This window comes from Dicentrarchus labrax, unplaced genomic scaffold, assembly GCF_905237075.1.
Source record: "Dicentrarchus labrax unplaced genomic scaffold, dlabrax2021, whole genome shotgun sequence".
Classification (NCBI taxonomy): Eukaryota; Metazoa; Chordata; class Actinopteri; family Moronidae; genus Dicentrarchus; species Dicentrarchus labrax.
The window spans coordinates 11,104,428-11,126,146 of NW_026136709.1; the positions used below are offsets into that span (position 1 = coordinate 11,104,428).

The 21,719-nt window shown below is 39.6% G+C and overlaps 1 protein-coding gene across 1 annotated transcript in view; it reads left to right on the forward strand.

The window, feature by feature from the left end:
* The window catches only part of cntnap2a (contactin associated protein 2a), a 314,052-nt gene that overhangs the window by 157,177 nt on the left and 135,156 nt on the right, over window positions 1–21,719 (forward strand). Inside the window, exons 4-7 of the mRNA XM_051410449.1 lie at window positions 12,064–12,211; window positions 19,291–19,343; window positions 19,573–19,723; window positions 20,755–20,939. Coding sequence (XP_051266409.1) covers window positions 12,064–12,211; window positions 19,291–19,343; window positions 19,573–19,723; window positions 20,755–20,939 — 537 coding nt within the window. The remainder of the gene's footprint in view (window positions 1–12,063; window positions 12,212–19,290; window positions 19,344–19,572; window positions 19,724–20,754; window positions 20,940–21,719) is intronic.

Sequence of the window (21,719 nt, forward strand, 5' to 3'; positions counted from 1 at the left end):
CCAATCACCGCCTGCTGTTACTCCACACTGATGACTTAACTCTTTCACTGTCAAACTGAGAGGAACACTTTTAGTCAAAGCAGTGTCAATGCTAGCTTAACTGTTATGACTGCGATTCACCGGGGTGGAAAATTGTTAGAGACCTGGCAACTGCAGTATTGGCTTTGTGAAAAATTGTGTTTTTTTAATGTCTCACTAATGTACTACTGAGGAGTCACAATGACATTGATGAATTACTGTGATAATTAAAATGTTCCAACTGTTGAACAGAGGACAAAGCCTAAGGGGCTGTCAATACCTGCAAACTTGAATTCATCAGGTAAATATCATACTGATAGGGGAACTCTCATTGGCTGTAATGGAAAAGGCAACACCTCTTCCTCTCCTGTCTAATCTCAGGATACAGTCTCTTGTGCTAGCTCCCCCTATTGTCCTCCCCTGGCATCATCACTCTTACCGGTCGATCATCTCCCCATTTAAACTGGTTATTCAGATCCTGCCTCACTAATCTCTGTTTCTGGCATGAAGCTTTGCCAAAATCAAAGGCATATTGTGTTTTCAAGATCTGAAATTCATCCCATCTTGATTATTTTGCAGTTCACTGTTTACCAACCCGAGTCGCTCTTCATTGTCTCAGCTCCAGTTGGTCCAGAATGCGGCTGCTTGACATCTCACTACTCACTAATGCAAGTCGTATGTCACACATCACTCCGGTGCTGGCCAATCTATATTTGTTGCCCATCAAACGTAGAATTGATTGTAAAGTTCCTTTAATCACCTATAAAGCGCAACATGGGTGACTGTGCCTTTGCAGTTGTGCAGCTGTTATTGAGTTCTTACTGAACTATTCCAGTAAATGGGCTGTGTGCCGTAGAGCAATGTGTTAGCAGGTCCATATTATTTGTATCTTGTGGTTTACCAGGATACAAATGCAGTAGACCTTAATGATACATATAACATGATTTGGTAAACACTGACAACAAAACAGTGTTTGTTGAGTATGATAACTCCACAGGGTACTTTAACTAAATGTATTTTCTGTTTGCCGAATTGCTCTCTGAAAACCTTCACAACTTAAAATTACAGTACAACATGTACGACACAAAATTTTGAGTACTCAGTGACAGGTAACAATTTGTCATTGAAATGTGTATCTTGGAAACCTTTCAAGTGATCATCTTAATGTCTTTTGTCAGAGTTTGATTCCATAGCCACAGCATCATGATTTAATATGTGTCTCAGTGGGAACATTAAAAGCTAAATGTGGTGTGTATTAAATTCTGTGAGAGCACAGAAATAAAAAAAAACATTTTCTGTCTGACTGCACATTAAAACTCAGTTAACTTAACAAACATTTTAAGTCACGTTTTACTTTCACACACTTGTTTACCATAACTCTTATTCAGATAATGCCAGCAGGCTCTGTCTCACACTATTTATTTATGTGGTTGAGGGGCTTAAAGCTGCATGTACACCAGGTCAGTTGACAGTAATGTATGTATCTAATAAACTAGCACAGCCAGGGCTGCAAATCTTGAGCTGATACTGGATCAAAAGGGGACATGTTAATAATGTTTCTTACTGGACCAAAGAAAAATCGCCCTATATGTGACTTTTGGTCAGTTCTTAAATATGGTATACCCGAAACCGCCTCCATACAACTGGTTTCTTTTCCATAATTATTGTATAATGTATGTGCCTTTACCTGGTATGAGGGGTGTAGACAGCAAAGGTCTGGATTGCATTCAAATGATGCATGTGTGTGTCTTTGTTGGTTTCAGGGGTCAGAGGAAGTGTAAGCTAGGAGGCTACACCTGTACTGTACTGTATATGATAATGTTCCACATGTTGCTAATATTCAACAAGAATGGCACAACAGCAGTTGCCTCACAACAAAATAATACTTTGGGAGAAAAAAAAGTCATACACAAAATCTTTCACTGTAAATCAACATCACAGAGAAAAAGTATCTTTGAGATTAACATGGGGCATAGGACCCAAATCATTTTTCAAGCCTCTGTGCTTGGAAACACATTAGTGACCTTGTTATCTTGTCAGCTGGCCTGTGAGCCGTTTTGGCCCATGCTTGGAAAAAAAACAGGGCATAAGGCGTGAGGCAAGTGAATTATAGTTACCCCTAACTCTGACAGGCCTACTAATCCAACACGTAGTGCTATCACTATTTTGGATCTTCATGTTGTGAGATTAACACTTCTATTTCCCGGTGTCCTAGTAGCCTATGAAGAGGAATTTTTTCAACTAGGTCACCCACTGTATGTAGAAATGTGCAATTATTTCCAAATGTGGTGCCTTATGGCAAGAAAAAAAAAAGAGAAAAAGGCTATATATTATCCTAAAGTGTAAAATCGTACAACAACCAGAACTCATTGCGAACACTGTGAACGAAGCTCCGGGGACCGCCTCCGTACGCTGATTCCACAGCTCTATATTCTGCCTCAAAACAGTGACAATATCTTATTCCACCACCGCATAATTGAACAATTTTTCTTCCAAATACACTGATATTTTAGTGTCAACTTTTCCTCATCGCTAGAGACAAAACAATACCGTATGGCAGACGGATTGTTTTAGTCCCTGAGTTTGGAGACTCCCTTTAGACCATCCCTGGAGGCAGGCCTACAAAGAGGAAGTACAGCTTGGAGTACTGAAACTATCAAGTCTCCCAAAACAGAAACAATCATGTACAAATATGAGCGCACATTTCTAAAACTGTACTTGTACTGCAGCAAATGCAGTGACTTCCCACCAATTGAATTTATTTATCTGTGATATTTCACAGTCAAATGATTGCAAAAGAAAGAACAGCCACAAGAGAAATGAAAGCACAGGGCTGACTTTTTGAACTTGAGTGATTTTTCCCAGCTGTAAGATTTAAACCTCCACGTTTTTGCATCTGATTTAATACAGACATGAAGTGCCTCATACATTTCCATTCACATTTAGGCATTTGGCTGACACTTTTATCTAGAGGGGCTTACATTAGGAGGAAAGATAGGAAAGTAAGTGAACATTAATGCAAGTAACCAGAGAGACAGCACTAAAGCAACAAAGATAAAGAGTGCTCAAAACCTCTTGCATATGTATTATAGTGCTCATAAAAGTGGGGTGTATATGAAGATGCAGGAAACTAGTTTGCCGTTAAAACGAATCTCAGGCTATAGTCTTAGACACTAATAGAAGAATAAAAGCATGATTAAAAAGGCTTTATTATGAAAAGGCTTCATTCTTCGTTTGCTGCATTTAATAGACAACGATAGTTTAAGAAAAATGGTAAGGAAAAAAGGAGAAAGGGGTGTAACATTAAAACAAAGTTCCCTGGTGTGTAGTTATATGGTTTAAGTGTCAACCACTGGGCTACAGGGACAGCTGGCTTTTGTGATATATTAGCATAATTTACACACACTTTATTGGGATTGCACTTTTTTGAAATAGGTACATAGCTCCATCACACCCAAATATTCTGGGGAGACCCCTTTGATGTGAAAATCTAATGTAAATGTACCTCACTTGAATCTGCAGCCTGCTAAATGTCAGCCTGTACTTGAGTGATTGGGAGGGGGGTGCTCCACATGCAGATAGTGCTACTATAGTTTCACTTTGTGTTTACTATGCCTTGTATGTCCTTGATATTTTTAAGCTTAATTTATGATGAGTCTGGCATGACTACGGCATGGACCATTTTCCTTTCCCTCTGAAGCTTCAGAATAAAAAACATGTTTGTGTGAGTGGGAGAGAGAATGAAGTGTCAGCTTTGCTGTGATAATATCAGGAGTAGGAGACGGGGACTCATTATGTAAACAGAAATATTTGACTAATATATTTGCTCTAATTAAAGCTGCACAACATAGACTGCAACCATGTCAAGTGTAACTGCTGTTAAGAAAAGCCGTCAGATGTTTGAATAATGATAGCCTTTCACTAACTCATCTAGAAATCAATTCAACCAGCCCAATATTCCACCCAGACCTTCATACTCCTGCTATGTTGTCAGGTTGACCACATTCACACCATGAGTAATTCTATCCAAGTGGTGCTTCACATAAATGACACTGTCCTTGTCATGATAGAAGATGCCCTATGGAAGGAAATATTTTTTCAAATGATAAATGATTGCTTTCACCAGTAACACAAGAGAAACAAACAAACTGAATGCCTTTTTTTTTTTTTAGTGATTACTAATTATTCTGGAGAGAAGGACCCATTACTAAACATTATGTAAAGAGGAATATGTTCAATCATGCATGATTCAACTCAAGCTGGTTGTTTCCAAGACACTATGTAATGATTTGGGTCGCAGATGGAGACGATCCATACCTACCACCCAAACAGCAACTGGTGCCAGCTGAAGAGGATCAAAGGAGATTCATTTACATTAAATGAGGTGCACTCATTTGATATTAATGTAAGATCTTTAAGAGGTTTAGCATTCAGTTTGATGTGTGTATTAATAGATATTATTCTCTTGTTTTGATCCTGGCTCATATTGACCCAGCGCATAAATTGCTAAAAGAGGTAACCAGGCACCCACATGCATGAAAGCATGCACACAGTCAGTTACGGCGGCTACTGCTGCCATTTGCCAATGTAAATTAATTACTACATTAAGCGTTAAAGTTCATCATTTTGGAATTTAACTAATCAGACCACAGAGGAACGTGTTGCTCGCAGTCATGGATATGACTTTTCTGTCTTTTTTTCAACTACATTGATAAAAAGTCTTCTCTAACTTTCGGCTCTGTATCTTGATCCGCTGCAGTGACTTCACAGGGCTTGAACGTCAGCCTTTTTAATGTCACTTCACTCCATTCCAGATAAGAATTGTATGGAAATTAAAAATTGCTGAGTGTGAATAATGAGGGTGATGAATTGAAATAGATAGAGAGGACACCTCCCAGTGGGTCATAGAAGTTTCCTGTAACTTGAGTGGCTGATGTGAAATTTGAATAGTACTGTTGTGAACATGACATTGTACTTGTGTGTCAGTGGATAAGATATGGCACTGAACAGTTTAGTCAAATTACACCTTTCCCTGACTGTCTCTGTGTTTCATGATCGTGTTATCAAAAGGTTTGCATTAACCATTTCATATCAGTGCACAGTTGGGGCTCTATTAAAGGCTGTTTATTTGGTCCACAAGACTGTTGCTGATGAGTTGTCGTCTGACTCATTTTGCCGAATAGATCTTACCTCTTTCCAAATGGTTTCTGTGCGTCTTCCAACTAATGTCAAAGCTCTAGGTTTGTAGGCGGTGTGCTGCGTGAAGAGGAGTCATACATGAATGAGAGTGAAAATGCCGGCCCCCTCAAACATCATGTCAAAACACACTTACATATAACGTTAGTATAAAGGCACAGATGTATGCACACACACAAACACGGCGACTTAGCTCCATGTGGTGTGTGCGGTTTTATAGCAAAGCCAGGGAGGCAGTGTTCACTCTATCAGTGTTGGTCCCTGGTGAGCAGAGGGGAGAGAAGGTGCCAAATGTTCACAGGCTGAGTAATGGGCTCTTAAAGCTCTATTATTTCCCTGTGTGTGTGTCTGTGTGTGTCTGTCTGACTTTCTGTAAAATTTAATTCAGTGTGGGGGAATATTTTGCACACCAATGATAATTTAGGGAAGTTAAAGGGGGAAATACTGACGATGGCGAGATGCTTAAATGTTTCTTGACTTTTACAAAGCACTTATTTTTTTATTGCTCTACAGTAATTAATTAGCCAAAATGTAAGTGTATGGAAACGTATTAGCATGAAATGTTCTGGAAGTGTTCTTCATTTTTCAGCTAATAAGATATGTGAAGCAAAGAAAAAGATTCCAGTTCCTTTTGTTACCAGCTCTTTAGCAGCTTCTTTTAGCAGGTGAGAGCAGTTAATGAGAGACTGAACTGAATAGCAACTCTCCGGCACATGGCTATAATGGATACAAAGGGATATAATAATGTGGCAGCTCCAATAAAATAACATAAAGACCATTGAAAGCACCTTGCTCGAACAAATAAAAATATGTAATAAAGCATTTGCCGCTCAGAAATCAACAAAAGCGTACAGAGCAAAAGAAGGACACACAGTAAACGGCTGTAATGACACATGCAGATATGCAGTACTGTTAAAGCTCAGGGTTCTTCCTCAAATAGGAATAGAGGAGAAACAGGAGAAATGATGTGAGCTCTCCACTTTGATAGACCACATTATATAAATGATATCAAAAGCTAGATACATACAGAGGAAGATGAGAATCAACATTAGTAAAGGTGATGCTTTTACTCATAACAAGAAACTGTCAAGAAGAGAGAGACAGCACACAATCAGAACTATGCAAAAAACAAATTGAATAAAAAAAAATAAAAAAAAGTTACAGCACAGGTTCCTCATTCAGCCCGTCTGGAGCTGTAGACCCAGTTCAAAAATCCATTTAGCTTCTCCCTGCAGCAGAACTTGGTTGTGGTCTCCACCCCTAGTGGGAGGCTTGATTGACTGTGTAGCTTAGAATTTTAATTCTATGTGAAAGTGTGAAGAAGTGGTAAGCCAGAGGAGATGAAGAATGCCTCCCATTGAGGCAACTTCCTGTGTTCAGTATAAGGCCTGTTCCCATTTGCTGTATTTTAGCCACATATAGTTTCAGGGAAGGGACCTGAATAACATAAACCCAACCATGGGAGGCACAAGGTGTCAGATTGATACATTTTGCACTTTTTGGATTCATAAACTGCTTTAGTTTGTTGGAAAGAGGGCAGACAAAGCCATGTCCACACAGAGGAGGTAACTCGTCTAATGGTACAAGTGGTGGTGTAGTGCAGTTTTGTAGTAGACCTGAATTGATCACAGCAGGCTCTGAAGTTTATTTTACATTTAAAAGTTACAATGGATTTCTCTTTTAAAACGTCATGCAACACATCATCAGAGGCTGTACTAAAAGCAATGTACTTGCTTTTTTTTTCAATACAATAAGCCTTTGTTTTAGGCATTCACACGTACACAACAGAAAATTACTCTATTCTATTCTATTTTACAGTTTAAAGATTCATAACTTCAATTTAGCATTACTACAGTTTGTCCTGTTTTCTTTGGCACGTACCCACACAAACACAACCACCCACAGGGCTTCACAGAAACACAAATTTCTCTATGGCCCTTCTGTTTTGTCCTGTACACTTGTCGATAAAAACAAAAGACCAGACCAGGCCGGACTGATTTCCCCTGCCTCTGTTAGGAAGGAACACACATACAAATACACACACACACACACACACACACACACACACACACACACACACACACACGCACACAATGGCACCGACTCTGGGCTGCTCTAAAAGCGGGTCCAGCTGCAACAAGCAAGCCCCAGAAAATAGCTTCCACTTGTTGTTTCTCAGTATCTGGAGATCTCTTCTCTGGAAAGGCCTATCTCTGGCTGTCAAATGAGAAACACACAAACACACACACAGACAGAAACGACAGATGCACATTCAGGAAATGAAAAACATGCAGCCAGGGAGAATAAGTAAGTGACTGAGGTGTACGAAGAAGGGAGAGCTGCTGAACAAGTAAATAATGGCTGTGTATGAATGCCAGGACGTGTGTATGGGCGCAAGCATGCCAACATGCATGTGTATCTTGTTTACATGGCGGGGATGATGTGTGTTTGTGTGTGAGACAGAGAGGACCACAGGAGTATTTGTTGACCAGCTGTAGTGAAGTGATTGGCTTGTTCTTTCTTGAATGACAGCAGCTCTGGTGGTCCAAATGCCCAACAAGGAGACTGACTGTCTCTCAGTTTGCCTCATTATTTTTGTTTTCCAAGTCAAGTTTTCCCTCATTGCTTTTCCTCCACTGATCTCACAGATTGCTAAAATCGCGTGACGGCGCTGCACTGTTTTGATTCTCATCCAAGGTTTTCCTCGCTAACTTTAAACTTTTTACACAACATGTTCAGCTTTTAATATTTTTAAACGTTATGCATATCTTTGTACGTGTACGAAAACAGAAGTAAATATTTTTCTGTTTGAATCTACTATGGGTTCCCAAGTGCAAGTTCTTATTTATTTTATTTTTCTGATGGAATACTGCAGTACACTTTAAAAGTAGTCTGACGTACATAGCATAATCAATTTTAGGCCTAAACTTGGAGAGTAACACACAAATCTATAAAAGCATTTGCGTGCGCACACACACACACACACACACACACACAGACGCTGAGTAAAAACTGAAAGTTGCCTCAAGCACTTTGTGGCCTTTGTTGCTGTAAATTACCTCAGTTCTTGATTAAACAAAACGTCAAAGTGTCTAAGCTCTTAAGTTACACTTACACACACATACGCTGAAATAAACGCTAACACTTTTCACTATGATGTGACACACATACACACACACATTCCCAATTACTCATTGGTTTGCTGGTTAATGATTTGACTTTGGAGGAGAGGGAATTAAATGGTTGACTAGGCAGACTTTTGCGAGGTGTTCAGCATCCACAACTTTTTTCTCCATCCTCCTCCTCCTCTCTTCCCTATCCTGCCTCCTGCCCTCCACTCTGCATAGTAATGCATTTGAATTGAGCTGTTCATTCAGCCAAGCACAGATAAGTGCCGAATAGCAGGATGAACACAATAGAGAAATAAAAGGAGGAAGCTGGAAAATCGGGATGGGGAGATGGAGCTTTTGGGTGAAGACGAAAAATGTTTTTGTTCTCTCTGTCTTTCTATCTCTGTCTCTCACTCGCTCTCTCTCTCACTCTTATACCTTGACAAGAGTAGGGAGAGGAAAGTGTCTGCTGGACAAAAAGAAGTTAAGTCTTCTGCACGCAGTCAATCAAGTCCACAGTAGATATACTGTATTCAGAGTTTTTTATTATTATTTTAACTATGAAATGAGCTTAAGGGTGATATCACGTTTTAACGTTGCAGAAAGGTTCAAATGGGCAGGTGTTGTGTGGGCGATTGTGTGTCTGTGTGTGTTTGCATATGTGCTTCCTCCGTGCAAACTGATACATTTGGGTTTTTTTGCAGTAAATCCTGAGCCAGGACCACAGGCATTTTGGAAACTGAATAGTGAAGGACAAACTTGTTGATGAGGAGCGCAGGACGTAAGGGAGGATTTACAAGATTTGACAGGAAAAAGAGAAGAGAGGGATGAGTTTTGCAGAGAAAATCCAAGAAATGTACAAACAACTCCACAGGGTGGTGCTAGCCCCAGTGATTAAAGGAATATTTAAGTTTTTAAGACATTTTTAACCAGTATTTCTTCTTCCAAATTCTCTTTCTATGTCTTGGCGTGCAGTTTGAAGGTATGTTAAATTGCGAATTTATCTCAGCTCAACTCCTACACTTAAAAGTAGGGATATACACTTTCTGCAGCTCTGAGGAAGAAAGAAACATTTTCAGAAGTACACTGTATACCAGAAGTGAAGTTTGTAATTCTTTTTTAAGTCTCTATGCCTTTATTCATTTGTTAATTGTTTTAGTCTGGTGGTTTTACAGTGATTCTCCTACTCGACTTGAGTTGGGCTGCTATTTGATCTCATAGAGATCCATGAACTTAGGAAAGCTAATGTCACCATTTGACATATATATCATACATATCAAACTGCATGCAGAAATATGAGAAATAACATTAATGAGCTCATGAGAATTGCTGTATGCAGGGAAAAGTCAAAATCTTAACAAAGCCAAGCTATCCTATATGTTCATGAACATGAATATGTTGATTAAATCCTTTAAAACCACTCAGAAAATAAAGAGTTAGACCAAGTAGTTGACACTGGTTGACAAATGGTTTCCCTTCGCTGAATCTATTATCCTCTATTATCTAAAAAGTTATTTTTTATAGCTGGTGACATACATACAGTAATATGAGCGAGTTGCATTCATTTCCCTCAAAAACAGCCCAGCTGCCCTTGAGCAAGTCACTTAACCCAGATCTTCAGGACCTGTGCACCTGCAGAGAGTAGACGCTGCAGTTAAAGTATACTGAAGGGCTCCCCGATGAGTCATGTGGAGCTGTGTGAATGTGAAGCAGGGCACTAATAAAAAAGCGTGTGTGTGTATGTTTGTGCACTCAGTTAACCTTTTCTGGATAAATAAAGATTAAAAATGAAAGTGAGTGAAAGGCACGAAGGAGATGGAAGCACTGTTCACCTCATGTCTACTCCCTCGCCACAGAGGAAGCTCAGTTGCTCTGAGCTTAGTGTGAACTCTTGACCATCTCCTCTTTTGCAGATAGCATATCTTCAGGGGTACGTACTTGGGTCACTGAGGGAGTAAGCTCAAAGCAGAGCGTCTCAGCAGAGCTTTTTCCCTCCACGCTCATCCACTGCCCTGCCCACTTCATGTCTTATCTAGAATAACACATGGCTGTCTAGTGTCTTGCTCTCGTCTAGTTACCTGCTAGGCCATTAATGATGCTTCTCCCCAATGGTTCGTGCCAACTGTTCTCTGCGTGTGTGTACAAGAAAAGCACGGGGAACAGTAGTCGTGGTGTGTATGTTTGTTTCGGAGAGGAGGGGAAAGCACAGAAGTGAAATAGTTCAGGGACTGTGGTGAGGTGGATTTGTAGGTGGTTTGTGGTTCTCCCAATCATGTGAAGTGAAAGAAAGAAAACAAGATGAAAGGAGTTGAAATAAAGGGTCATGTAAAACAGTACATTGTACTCTTGGTAGGTGCTATTTTGTGAAACAGATTTTTCCTCACATCCACTGAGTAAAGAAAAACACATCCAGTACAGGCTGTAGTTATACAGCTACACGTCTCTAACAAGATGTACCCATGTCATTGCTTTATACAATACCTGAGTGTTTGGTATCACAGCAATGCAAAAATGAAGACAGTCATAATGAAATCACAAGAAGAATGAAACTAACGCAATGAAGTACTGCATTACCCCAATAATCATCAAGATATGCATAAAACATACAGGAATCACTTTACCTAACATTTGGTTAAGAAACCTTTAGGCACTGTTGGTCTTTAGGCTGGAAGTGTTTCCACACATCCATTTGAGATTTTTTTTGTGATACAACGGGCAAACCTAGCCCCTCAGTCTCAGACTTTGGAATGACTGGAAAAATGCAATCTCCTCCCTGTGACAATTCAACATAAAAGACTGTACATTAGCAAGCTAGACAACTTTTTCAAGTCAAACCACATGAGGATTTTAACGATTGTCTAGACATAATTAAAATTCACAATGATTAATGACCAGATCATGATCATATTGTGGTCCCATTCCTACATGCATTAAGCCTTTACTGAATGCTTTTATACTGCCCACAGTAAGTGTTGTTCTTTTGGTGTACCAATGCCATTACATTTCTAAAGAACTGTTGGAACTCTGTTGGCATCACTGGTAAATGGCTACCATGTTGTTGCTCTAAACACAGGAGTTAAGTGTTAAGTTAAATGGTTAAACTTGTTCTTTGAAGCTGCATATAAGAAAGGTGCATTGGTTTGATATGATTTTACACAAATCCCAAGCCAGTGTCTCGTATGCTGTTTTGTATGTGAATAGTAAAAAGTAAATAAATCAACAGACATTGGACAATTTTGCTGAGAAACGGTGTGTTCCCACTAGCTTTGTACATGTTTTTATTTGTTCACAGACAATTCAGCATGATGTTTTTGAGAAGCTGAGATTTCATCGACTGCTCTAACTGCATGTGTAGAACAGAGTTACAAGCACCCATGAATCTTTGGGGACCCAGAAATCAGCCTAATATGAAATCATGTGAGCAAGGAGTGTCTTACATCTACTTCGGGTTGAATACAATATGCAATTTCCTCCTCAAATCCCCCGCGGTCAGATTGTCTTATGGCGGACATATTAGATATGTAGACTAATAATTATTTTGTATGTTTTGTGAGTGCACACCTTTAGGGCAGGATGTGGTGAGTGGAACAAATACTCTTGCTCCTAGTCCCGAAGCTGCTTGTTTGACTGCAGGCTTGTGGCTTTGATGTATTTAATTTAATTGTGTGTGTGTGTGTGTGTGTGTGTGTGTGTGCGTGTGTGTGTGCGTGTGCGTGTGTGTGTGTGCTTGTGTTCACAGGCCTTCTCTGGGAACTCCAACTCGGAAAGCGCAGTTCGCCACGAGTTGCAGCAGGGAATCGTGGCGCGCTTCCTCAGGCTCGTCCCGCTGGACTGGAGCGAGGAAGGACGGATTGGTCTGCGCATAGAAGTCTATGGCTGCTCCTACTGTGAGTTGAGGCAAACACACACGCACAATCTTAGTCTTTAGCCCACCTGCTGCGTTTCTATTCTACTGTCTCTTTTATATTTCTGTTTTATATGCATACGCACACATGCACATACAGTGTCAAATCTGTAATCTTCACATATTGTCAAATAAATACAAAGGATATTGCTGTTTATTTGCATATTTATAGTCCCTTGGTGGCTTGTGTCAAACAGGAGTCAGTGATATTACAACACTCACTTACAACAGGTAACAACAGGTAACTAGATCTATTCACTCCAGTACTTACTTACTAATTGTAAGTAATCATACATAAGTATTTCCAACAAGTACTATTAACATTTATAATTATGGTTCCATGGGAAGAGCCTAATGATGGTTTGTCAGCTCCAGTCACGTCATTTTTCTTCATTATGAGCTAATTCTGTATTTCAGTCAAACACAAACTCAGAGTGAAAACCTTCCTGGACACACAAAAAACCTCAATGTGCGCAAATATGCAAAGCACAGTTACAGACTGACAGACACATACAAATGCACACACACTTACACACTGTCTTCCACTTTCTAACAAATGTATCATCCAGGGAACTGACTCTCTTGCAGCCTCTTTGCTCTCATCCTATTAAAGGCTGCCAAATTGATTTTGATAACAATTTTCAATTAAGGCTCTGCATAAATTACTGTTAGAAATGACACACGTACATCTTTCATTCTGGAGATGCGATTACACTGTGTGTGGATCTGTCTGAGTCTGTGCGTCCGTGTGTGTGTATGAATACAAGGGCGTGTATTGCATTCCAGTCAGCCCTCACCCCTTTCATTATATTTCCCTTGTTTCATTTCCTTCACATGTTAAAATAAAAGCAAGTCAGTAATGATAAGGATGACAAGATGTGGCACAAACACAGAGATGCATATGTTTATGCACAGAACAATAAAACACCAAACTCCAGCCCACGCTAAGTTTATACACATCCCAGGGCCCCATTCCAACTGCACTCACAAACAGCTTTAACTAGGAAATAATTCACTTCTGCTACACGTGACTGCTTTAGTGCTTAAATAAAGTCAACTTGTTGCTATTTTTGAGGCAGGTAGCAGTCAGTGTAGGACCTGCTCAGATCATTTAATAATTTATGAGCAACTTTTTTACTTATACTAATCCAAATAGAAGAAGATTAACTTTATTAATCCCAAATGGGGATTATTTTTTTTTCCACCTCAATGTTTTTACACACACATGAAATACAAACACACACACACACACCTACACACACACACACACACACACACACACACACACAGCGCTTACATACATGCAAATGCAGAAAGATGTTGGAGTGAGTTTGGGAGAGTTGGGCTTCGGTGCCTTGCTCAGGTGCACCTTGGCAATGCCCAGGAGGTGGAACCGGCACCTCTCCAGCTTCTATTCCACACTCCATACTGTGGTCCATGCTGGTGTTCAACCAGTGACCCTCTGGTTCCGAAGCCAAGTCCCTGACTGAGCTACAGTATAAAGCATCGTGTTCGAGTAAGACTCAACAAGATATTTCTCTCAACTTTAGTGAACGACATGTAGGGACGATGAATACCGTACAGAACGGTGAAGCTGGCTGTCAAGCATCAGTGGTTATGAGAGCTGTAACTTTGATAAAACGATAAAGCCTGCACACTGCCACAAACCTTTTTTTGAATAATGACAATGTTTTGATTCTAGATGGACCTTCGTCATGTGGGTTAGAAGTCCATAGAAACAAGTATCTATACACACAGATACCAGATAAATCAACACATATATTAGAATCACCAACATACAGAATGAAGAAAGTAGAAAGTAGAAAAAGAGATTTGTCAAATTTACGTACAAAACTGAGTAATATACCTGAAACGGTTTCTAGTTGATTTTAAACAACAGGAAAAGTTGGTAAATTTGGTTTTATCCAAGTTGGCTTGTTACACTGACATCACTCTGTTTGCTAAATGTAAAAGTAAGTATACTTAGACTGACTAAAGTAGAATCACTAAAGATTACATTTGATGTAGATGTAATTTATTTATTCTGCCACTTCCCCACTGACTTGTCAGTAGTCTTCAAACAGTGTGGCAGGTGTTACGAATGTTTCTGCAATGGATCTGTTGAAATTCAATATCTACTGGCTCTAACTGCCATCTGAATGCATAGGAGGTTTGTACATTAAAATGTCATCTCATCTCTTTAGGTTATGATTTGCTGTCCAACCATTTTCCACATGATGCAAAAGAGGTTTTATCGCTTAAAATAATATTGTAGCCGGTTACAGCTCCCGGGAAATAAAACTAGGTAAAGACTTGATTTTCAAAAGGGGCCCATTAATTTGCAGAATAAATAATTTTCTCTCCATCAGAAATTCCCCTTCAGCCAGCCCTATAGCACATAATAAGAGATACAGTACAACAGAGACTATGCACTCCAACATCCCCCTACAGTAGAATTAGACTTAGAGGTTTAGCAAAATCTGGGCAGGAAAAGATAATAAGTTTCATTTTTTCCTGCCTGAATTGACATGACTTCAGCCAGCACAAGCTCCAGTGAAGCTGCTCGTAGGCCAGTAGGGGAATACTGGGATTGTGGTTAACTCCCACATGTTTCACCAGTGTGAAATAAATCATAATGAAATAGATCATGTGGGCTCTCTCTACTGTAGCTTTCTTTTCTTCTATTAAAATAAGACTATTATAGAAATACATTTCTGGCTTTGATATCCTGTCATTCAACAGACAGACGGACCATTTGGTTGATTGAGGTAAACAACAATGCTATCAAAAGAACATATCTATTTCTAGGCCAAATAAGCACTGAGAGTTTTATGTGTTTTTCTGACAGATATGAATGTTGTCCACCACGCCTTGACATCTGTCAGATGAGACGCATAATAAATACACAATCCGGGTGAACACATGCTTACTACTGGAATATCAGAGATAACACAGAGAGACAGAGACACTAACACACACACACACACCTACTCATGTACACACACCCCTGTTCGGGTGCATCATCTTTCAGAGTTGTCTGTCAGCTATGTTTTGAAGCCCACGGTGCTCTCTCATGATTACGCTGTCACTGCTTCTTTCTTCAGCATTCAGTCAGAAAATGAGAACTCATACATTTGTCTGTTCATCTACCCATCCTTCACTCCGCAACTCTCTGATTCTTTTAGAATCAACTTCTTGTAAATGTTTTCCTGCTTCCCAATCCAGAGATGAAAGAGAGGAGAAGTACAGTGTTGGGCAACGACAAAGAAAAGAGGATGAAAAAGGAAGGCACAAAAGAGAAGTAGTAGGAGGAGAAGGAGGCAGATAAATATAGATGTTATGTTCCCAGCATAATCACCAAATATGTTGGTTGTAGATGATAATTCTGGGTTTTGAAAATGTATGATAATTAAATGCAATGCCATATTATGACTCATCTAGGACTGAGCAATGAAAGGCTGTGTGTGTATGTGTATGTGTATGTGTATGTGCCAGAGCTAGAGGCTATAAAGGAGTCATGATCCACCGTGCTGTGGAATTTACATGCTCATTTCCATTTTGATTAACAAAGGATCAACAGAAAATCAATTATTTCATAGATGAGTCAGGAAATAGTAGAGCTGGTATGTGAGAGAAAGGGGAGTCAGACAGAAACAGAGAGTACAAATTTAATTTTCTGTACAAATCACTCTCACGCAAGTAGAATTTCCAAAGAATGCAAACATACCACATCTATGTTCAACCTGTGACCTTTTTACGCCAATAATATCTAAATCTGTTGTCAGGATGACATATCCCCATCAACAGCTGTCAAATATAAGAAATGCACTTGTGTACATTTGTTTATGGATAGCATATATTTCTCTGTAGCAGGACTGAGGCCAGAAAAACAGCTAAAAGAGCATCATTGTAGCCTTCAGAGTCAGGAGTGCAATAAATATGGAAAAAGGGGGTGTGTGTTGTGGGGGGGGGGTTATACAGTGTTACAATACAGAGCTGAGGCCAACAGTTCTTTCCACTATGGATAAATCTATTTATATTTTATCTATAAAATATCAAAAACACTGACACAATTTACACCAGATCGTAAAGTGACATTTTACATGTCATTATTTCATCTTACCAAAGTGCTATACACAAACTTCCAGTTTAATGAAAAGCCAAATCCTTGAGTGTAGGTAGGTCATTCTGTGAGTGACCTGCTTTCATGCTCACAGCCACCTAATTTGCTGCTTGCCAAACGACACATGTTGCCATGGATACAATTTTATATTATAAGTTCACCTTGGATTTTGCCATATTGCTTAACACTGGCTTGCAAAAAATAATGAGCAGTGATGTGTGTGTATTCAGCCAAACTGATCTTAGCCAGTACTAGGGGGGGGTACTGGGACCAGTACTCGGGGGGTACTGGGACCTGCATGGCTCCATAATTAACATAGAGGTATAGTACTTCTGTATTATAGGAGTTTATATATTTTTTCTTTAGTGTGTCAGCTCTTTGGGCCTACACACTTCACACACACTACACACACGCACCTAGATTCATTAAGTTCTCAGTCATCTTTGGTCAATCATGCCTTTCTCTGCCATTTTCTCTCTGGCTGTGCAGACTGTCATTCCCCTTGCTGTCTTATAATTAGGGCTACAACTAACGATTATTTTCACTATCCATTAATCTGTCTATCTTTTCACGATTAATCGATTTATTGTACAGTCCACAAAATGTTAGAAAATGGTAAAAAATATGTCCCAAAGCCCACGGTGACGCCCTCAAATGTAACTTGTTTTGTCCACAATCAAAATATATTCAGTTTACTGTCGTGGAGGACTAAAGAAACCAGAAAATATTCATATTTGAGAAGCAGAAATCAGAGAATTTTGTTTCTTAAAAAATTACTGAAAATGATTAATTGGCTAATATGGTCTTGTCGTTTTGTTGCAAACTGTACAAATTGACACATTTAGATGATCTGAAGGAAAACATGTGCACTAAACATGTAGAATAGTATACTATATATAATACTATACTATTGCCATTTGAAGTAGAGAATGATTATGAATATATAGTGCACATTACTTCAGTCTGAATTTTCATCATGATTTCAACTGTAGTATCTCACTTAATAAACAGCCATAAATAGTTTTTCTAAAAACAGTCACCCTTGTGACAGTGATACACTGAAATCGGTTTCTAATTTTAAGAACCTGATAAGTAATAACTTCTAGTATTATGCATTTTAAAATTATATTAGCTGTCATGCTCCATCTCCATCTCAATCACCCTCTATCGCTTCACATCTCTGGAAATCTGGTGGAACACCACCATCTGGGTCAGGCTCCAGAATGGCACTGTCTCCTGGGTTAGGGTCTGGAAACCTCTGCCATCTTGAGTGCATGCCATCACAGCTGCCCTGGCTAGAGACCAAGTAGTCGTCCCCTGTTACTTTGCTTCTCAGTGGGTCACCCTCCCTCCCTCCTTCTCTTTCATTCTCTGAATCTCACAGTGGTCTGCAGGTGGTGGGAAAGCCCTCCATCCTCCATAAAGTCTCCCTCCTGACATCAAGCACTCAGCTGCGCTGGAAACCCTTTTCTGAGCAGCACACCTAGATCTGCAATATCTCATAAAACAATTGGAAAACTGTCAACTACCACCACAGTTTCCACCATAAATGTGACAGAAGAAGATGATGAGAGGGACAGGGGGAGAGGCCAGAGAGAGAGAGAAAGAGGGATAAAGCAAATGAAGTGATGGAAGAAAGAAGGGAAACTTAAAAGGGAAGCAAAAGAAGAGATACAATAAGATGGGGAGAAATGGAGACAGATGAAAGCGAAGCGAGAGAACAAGAACTAGTGTGAGAACAACACTGACGAGTAAAGCAACGGAAAGATGGAAAGTTGTATTTCCACCCAGTGAGCGACAGCATGAGATCATTTGGGAAGCACTGAAGTTGGAACAAAGGAAACAGATGCAATTTTATCCTACCCCCCTCTGCAGGTGTTTATCATTAAAGGACAGGCTTGGCATAGTTGTGTGCGTGTGTGTGTTATATAAGTGAGAAAGCAAGAGAGCACGAAAGATTGAGGGACGGCGTGACCATGCATGAGTGTGTCTGCATATAAGATGATCTGATCATTCCCAAGCTCTGTTATCCTATCATAGCCTGTACTCTATCTTCTCTAACCAATCACACCGCACAGACACACACTCTCCTCTAACCACTTGAACAGTTGGGGTGATGATAGTAAGATTGAAGAGGGCCTCAAGCACCACACTTTATTTCTCCTCTCAAGATCTGAAAATCTCCTCCACCCTGTTGCCTGTCTCCTTTCTGTCCCCCCCCTTTTTTTTTTTTTTTGCATGTAAACCTTCATTGTTACATGCAAATATATATGATTTGGAGTTAAATAGCATTTTATACCTGTAGATAAGGTGTGTTCAGTTCTAGTTTATTAGACAATTGTTGTCAATTGTCCCAGCAAGCCAACTACAGTGAGTCAGCATGTGCAATATCAGGACTCTGAAACAGAAGCAGCTAAATTGAATTCAGCCATCATTCATTTTATTACATACACCTTTGCTTTTCATACTGTGACAAGTCAAAATGCCTTCTGGGAAAAGGCCTGTTGGGTACAGTTTTCAGATTCAGATGGCGAGTACGGCCAGTAGATATTACATTTCCACAGGTCCTTTGCCTGTTCACCTGTTCATCATTATCAGAGTACTAGCACCCCTGAATAAGCTTTCTAGCGTTACTGTCACTACTGTAAATGTCTTTTTGTCAGCTTGTAATGATTTTGTGATTAAATATGGATTTCTTGACCCAGTCATTGACAGTTTATGGACCCAGTCATTGAAGAGTGTATGCTTTAGAATGCACTTTCTCAGTTTGGGATAAGGGATTTATCCCTATCTGCACACACATTGTATTTCACTAATCCCTTTCAATGTTGCCTTTTCTCTCTGTTTCTTACTGTCTCTCTCCTCTTGTCCCTCTCTTGTGTTTCTCTGTGTATTCTTTCTCTCTTTGTATCTCTATTGTTTCTCTCTGTCTTTTTTAGGGTCGGGCGTGATCAACTTTGATGGACAGGGTGTAATCTCATATCGTTTTAAGGTATTGGATTTACTACCTTGATATTCTTTACTTTGACTAAACCTCCCAATTAAAAGTCATACTATCAATATCCTTTAAGGACATAAAGGTTGGATCCTAAAAAAATGATGGGAAAGTTGTTTTTCATATTTTTTTTTCCCTACATTTTTTAATGAGAAAAACAAAATTGAAACACCTGTGTTGTTAAACAAGCATGTGGGGTTTCTGGTATTTGTTGACATTTGTGCAGGTGAAGAAGATGAAGATCATTAAGGATGTGATTGCACTGAGGTTCAAGACATCAGAGAGTGAGGGTGTAATTCTCCATGGGGAAGGCCAACAGGGAGACTACATCACCCTGGAGCTTCGCAAGGCCAAGCTGCTGCTGCAGATAAACCTGGGTGGGCAACAAATTAAAGGCATTTATTTAGATAAATTATACACTGACGGCAGGGGCTACCATGCAAGGTGCCAACCTGCTCATTTATTAGTGGTTAGGGGTTCAGTGTGTTCCTCAAAGACGCTTTGACACTCTTTCTGGAGAAACCAGTATCCTTCTGATTACTAGACGACCGCTCTACCTCCTGAACCGTGCCGTACTCAGTCTAGTGCATACAGCTACATTACACTGGTTGTGTTTGAAGCAACTTGACAAGTCAAAAGAATAATGCCATTATTATAGGCTTGACAATAATCCAAAGCTTTTCTAATCAAAATTTATGCCGTGTCTGTCAAGATAACAGTATCTTGGAGCTAAGATAAACGGTCCAGGCACAGCTTTCTACCCTTTACACTGTAAACAACAGCCACAACAATCCATAAGCGTGTGGAGTATCACTCACTGTCGACCAGCTGTGTTGCTGAAAGAACTGGTGTAACCTTTAAGGATGCCTTACTGCAGCACAGAAACAACTGCAGGGATGCATTCAAGTACCCAGTGTTACAACTAAATTAGGTCTCTTACTGTATAATTACACTTAAATAAATGTCAGGTGTTGTAATGTGTATAAGGATGACTTAATTTACAAACAAATGCACAGAGCAGAATGTTCAGTTTGTGCTATGTGCTGTAAATTTGAATCAACCTGTAAACTTGTATACATTTCATAGACAAAGTGTTGTTGATTTTCCTTTTGTGAAGCACTGGAATCATTTCTTGCCTCTTTTTTTTTTTTTTTTTTTTTTTAGCAAATCCCTGCCGGAGAAATAGATTAATACATTAATAAATAATACATTTTGTATTCATTGCTCTTTGTTAAGCTGCCCAGAATATCAAAACCACTTTAATTTTTCAAGTGTTGCTCTTTAGCTTTCAGACTAAAAGCATATTTAACTGTTGTTCACACATATTATATCTGACAAATTTTAATTAATTTTTGGCTTGGTGTCCAGTGTGTGTTTTTGTTATATTATTATGACATGTTAATTACAGGCAGTAATCAGTATGGCTCTATCATGGGTCATACCTCTGTGACCACCGGCAGCCTCTTAGATGACAATCACTGGCACTCAGTGGTGATTGAACGCTACCGTCGCAATGTCAACTTCACCTTGGATAGACACACTCAGCACTTCAGGACCAACGGAGAGTTTGACCACCTCGATCTGGACTATGAGGTGAGAAGCAAAGTATACTAGGTATACAGACAGGAATGTGAAGAGTAGACAGAAAATGGTTCTCTCCCCTTTGAAATAAATTAAGGAATCAATCCATAATAATGTACATACGTGTCCAGTCACAGACACAGGAGGTGATATTAGGCAAAACTACAGCTATACCCTGCATGTTTACTTAAACATGCACTTCATCTCTTTCTTCATGAGACATATCAGGTTGACATCATGTTAATAATAAAACCTTTGGGTGCCAAATGGTTCCACAGTTGTACATTGATAAACAGTCACAGGTGAGTTCAATTATGAAAAAAGAACTGGTAGACCATGGAAGGAGTTAATGACTAAAATGTCAGCTGATTTATTCAGCTACCTCAGCTTTGCCTGAATGATTGTATTTGTCTGTCAATCCAGAGCAGCTGCCTGTTATTCAGGTGACTGGCTACTGTAAGAACTACTAGAACTGTTAATTGTAACAGCAAAGCATCTGTTAAGTAGACTGATAGCAGGTTGTCACAATGTGCTCTTAGTTTCTCATTTAACTATAGAGAAGCACTATAGAGAAGCACAAGTCAAGTTTATTTATTAAGCCCTAGGTTATGTCACATACAGGTTCCTATTTTCCTAAAGGCGCAAACCCAGCGGTAGCGCAAATGCAGTCCTTTTGCAAGTTTCCTCAGGCGGTATTTGGTAATTTCCTGGCTCCAAACAAACCTGCTGGTGCCAGGGTGGATGGGTGGTGCAGCTGAGGCTGTGTTTATGCTGATTAGTTGGCGCAGTGCA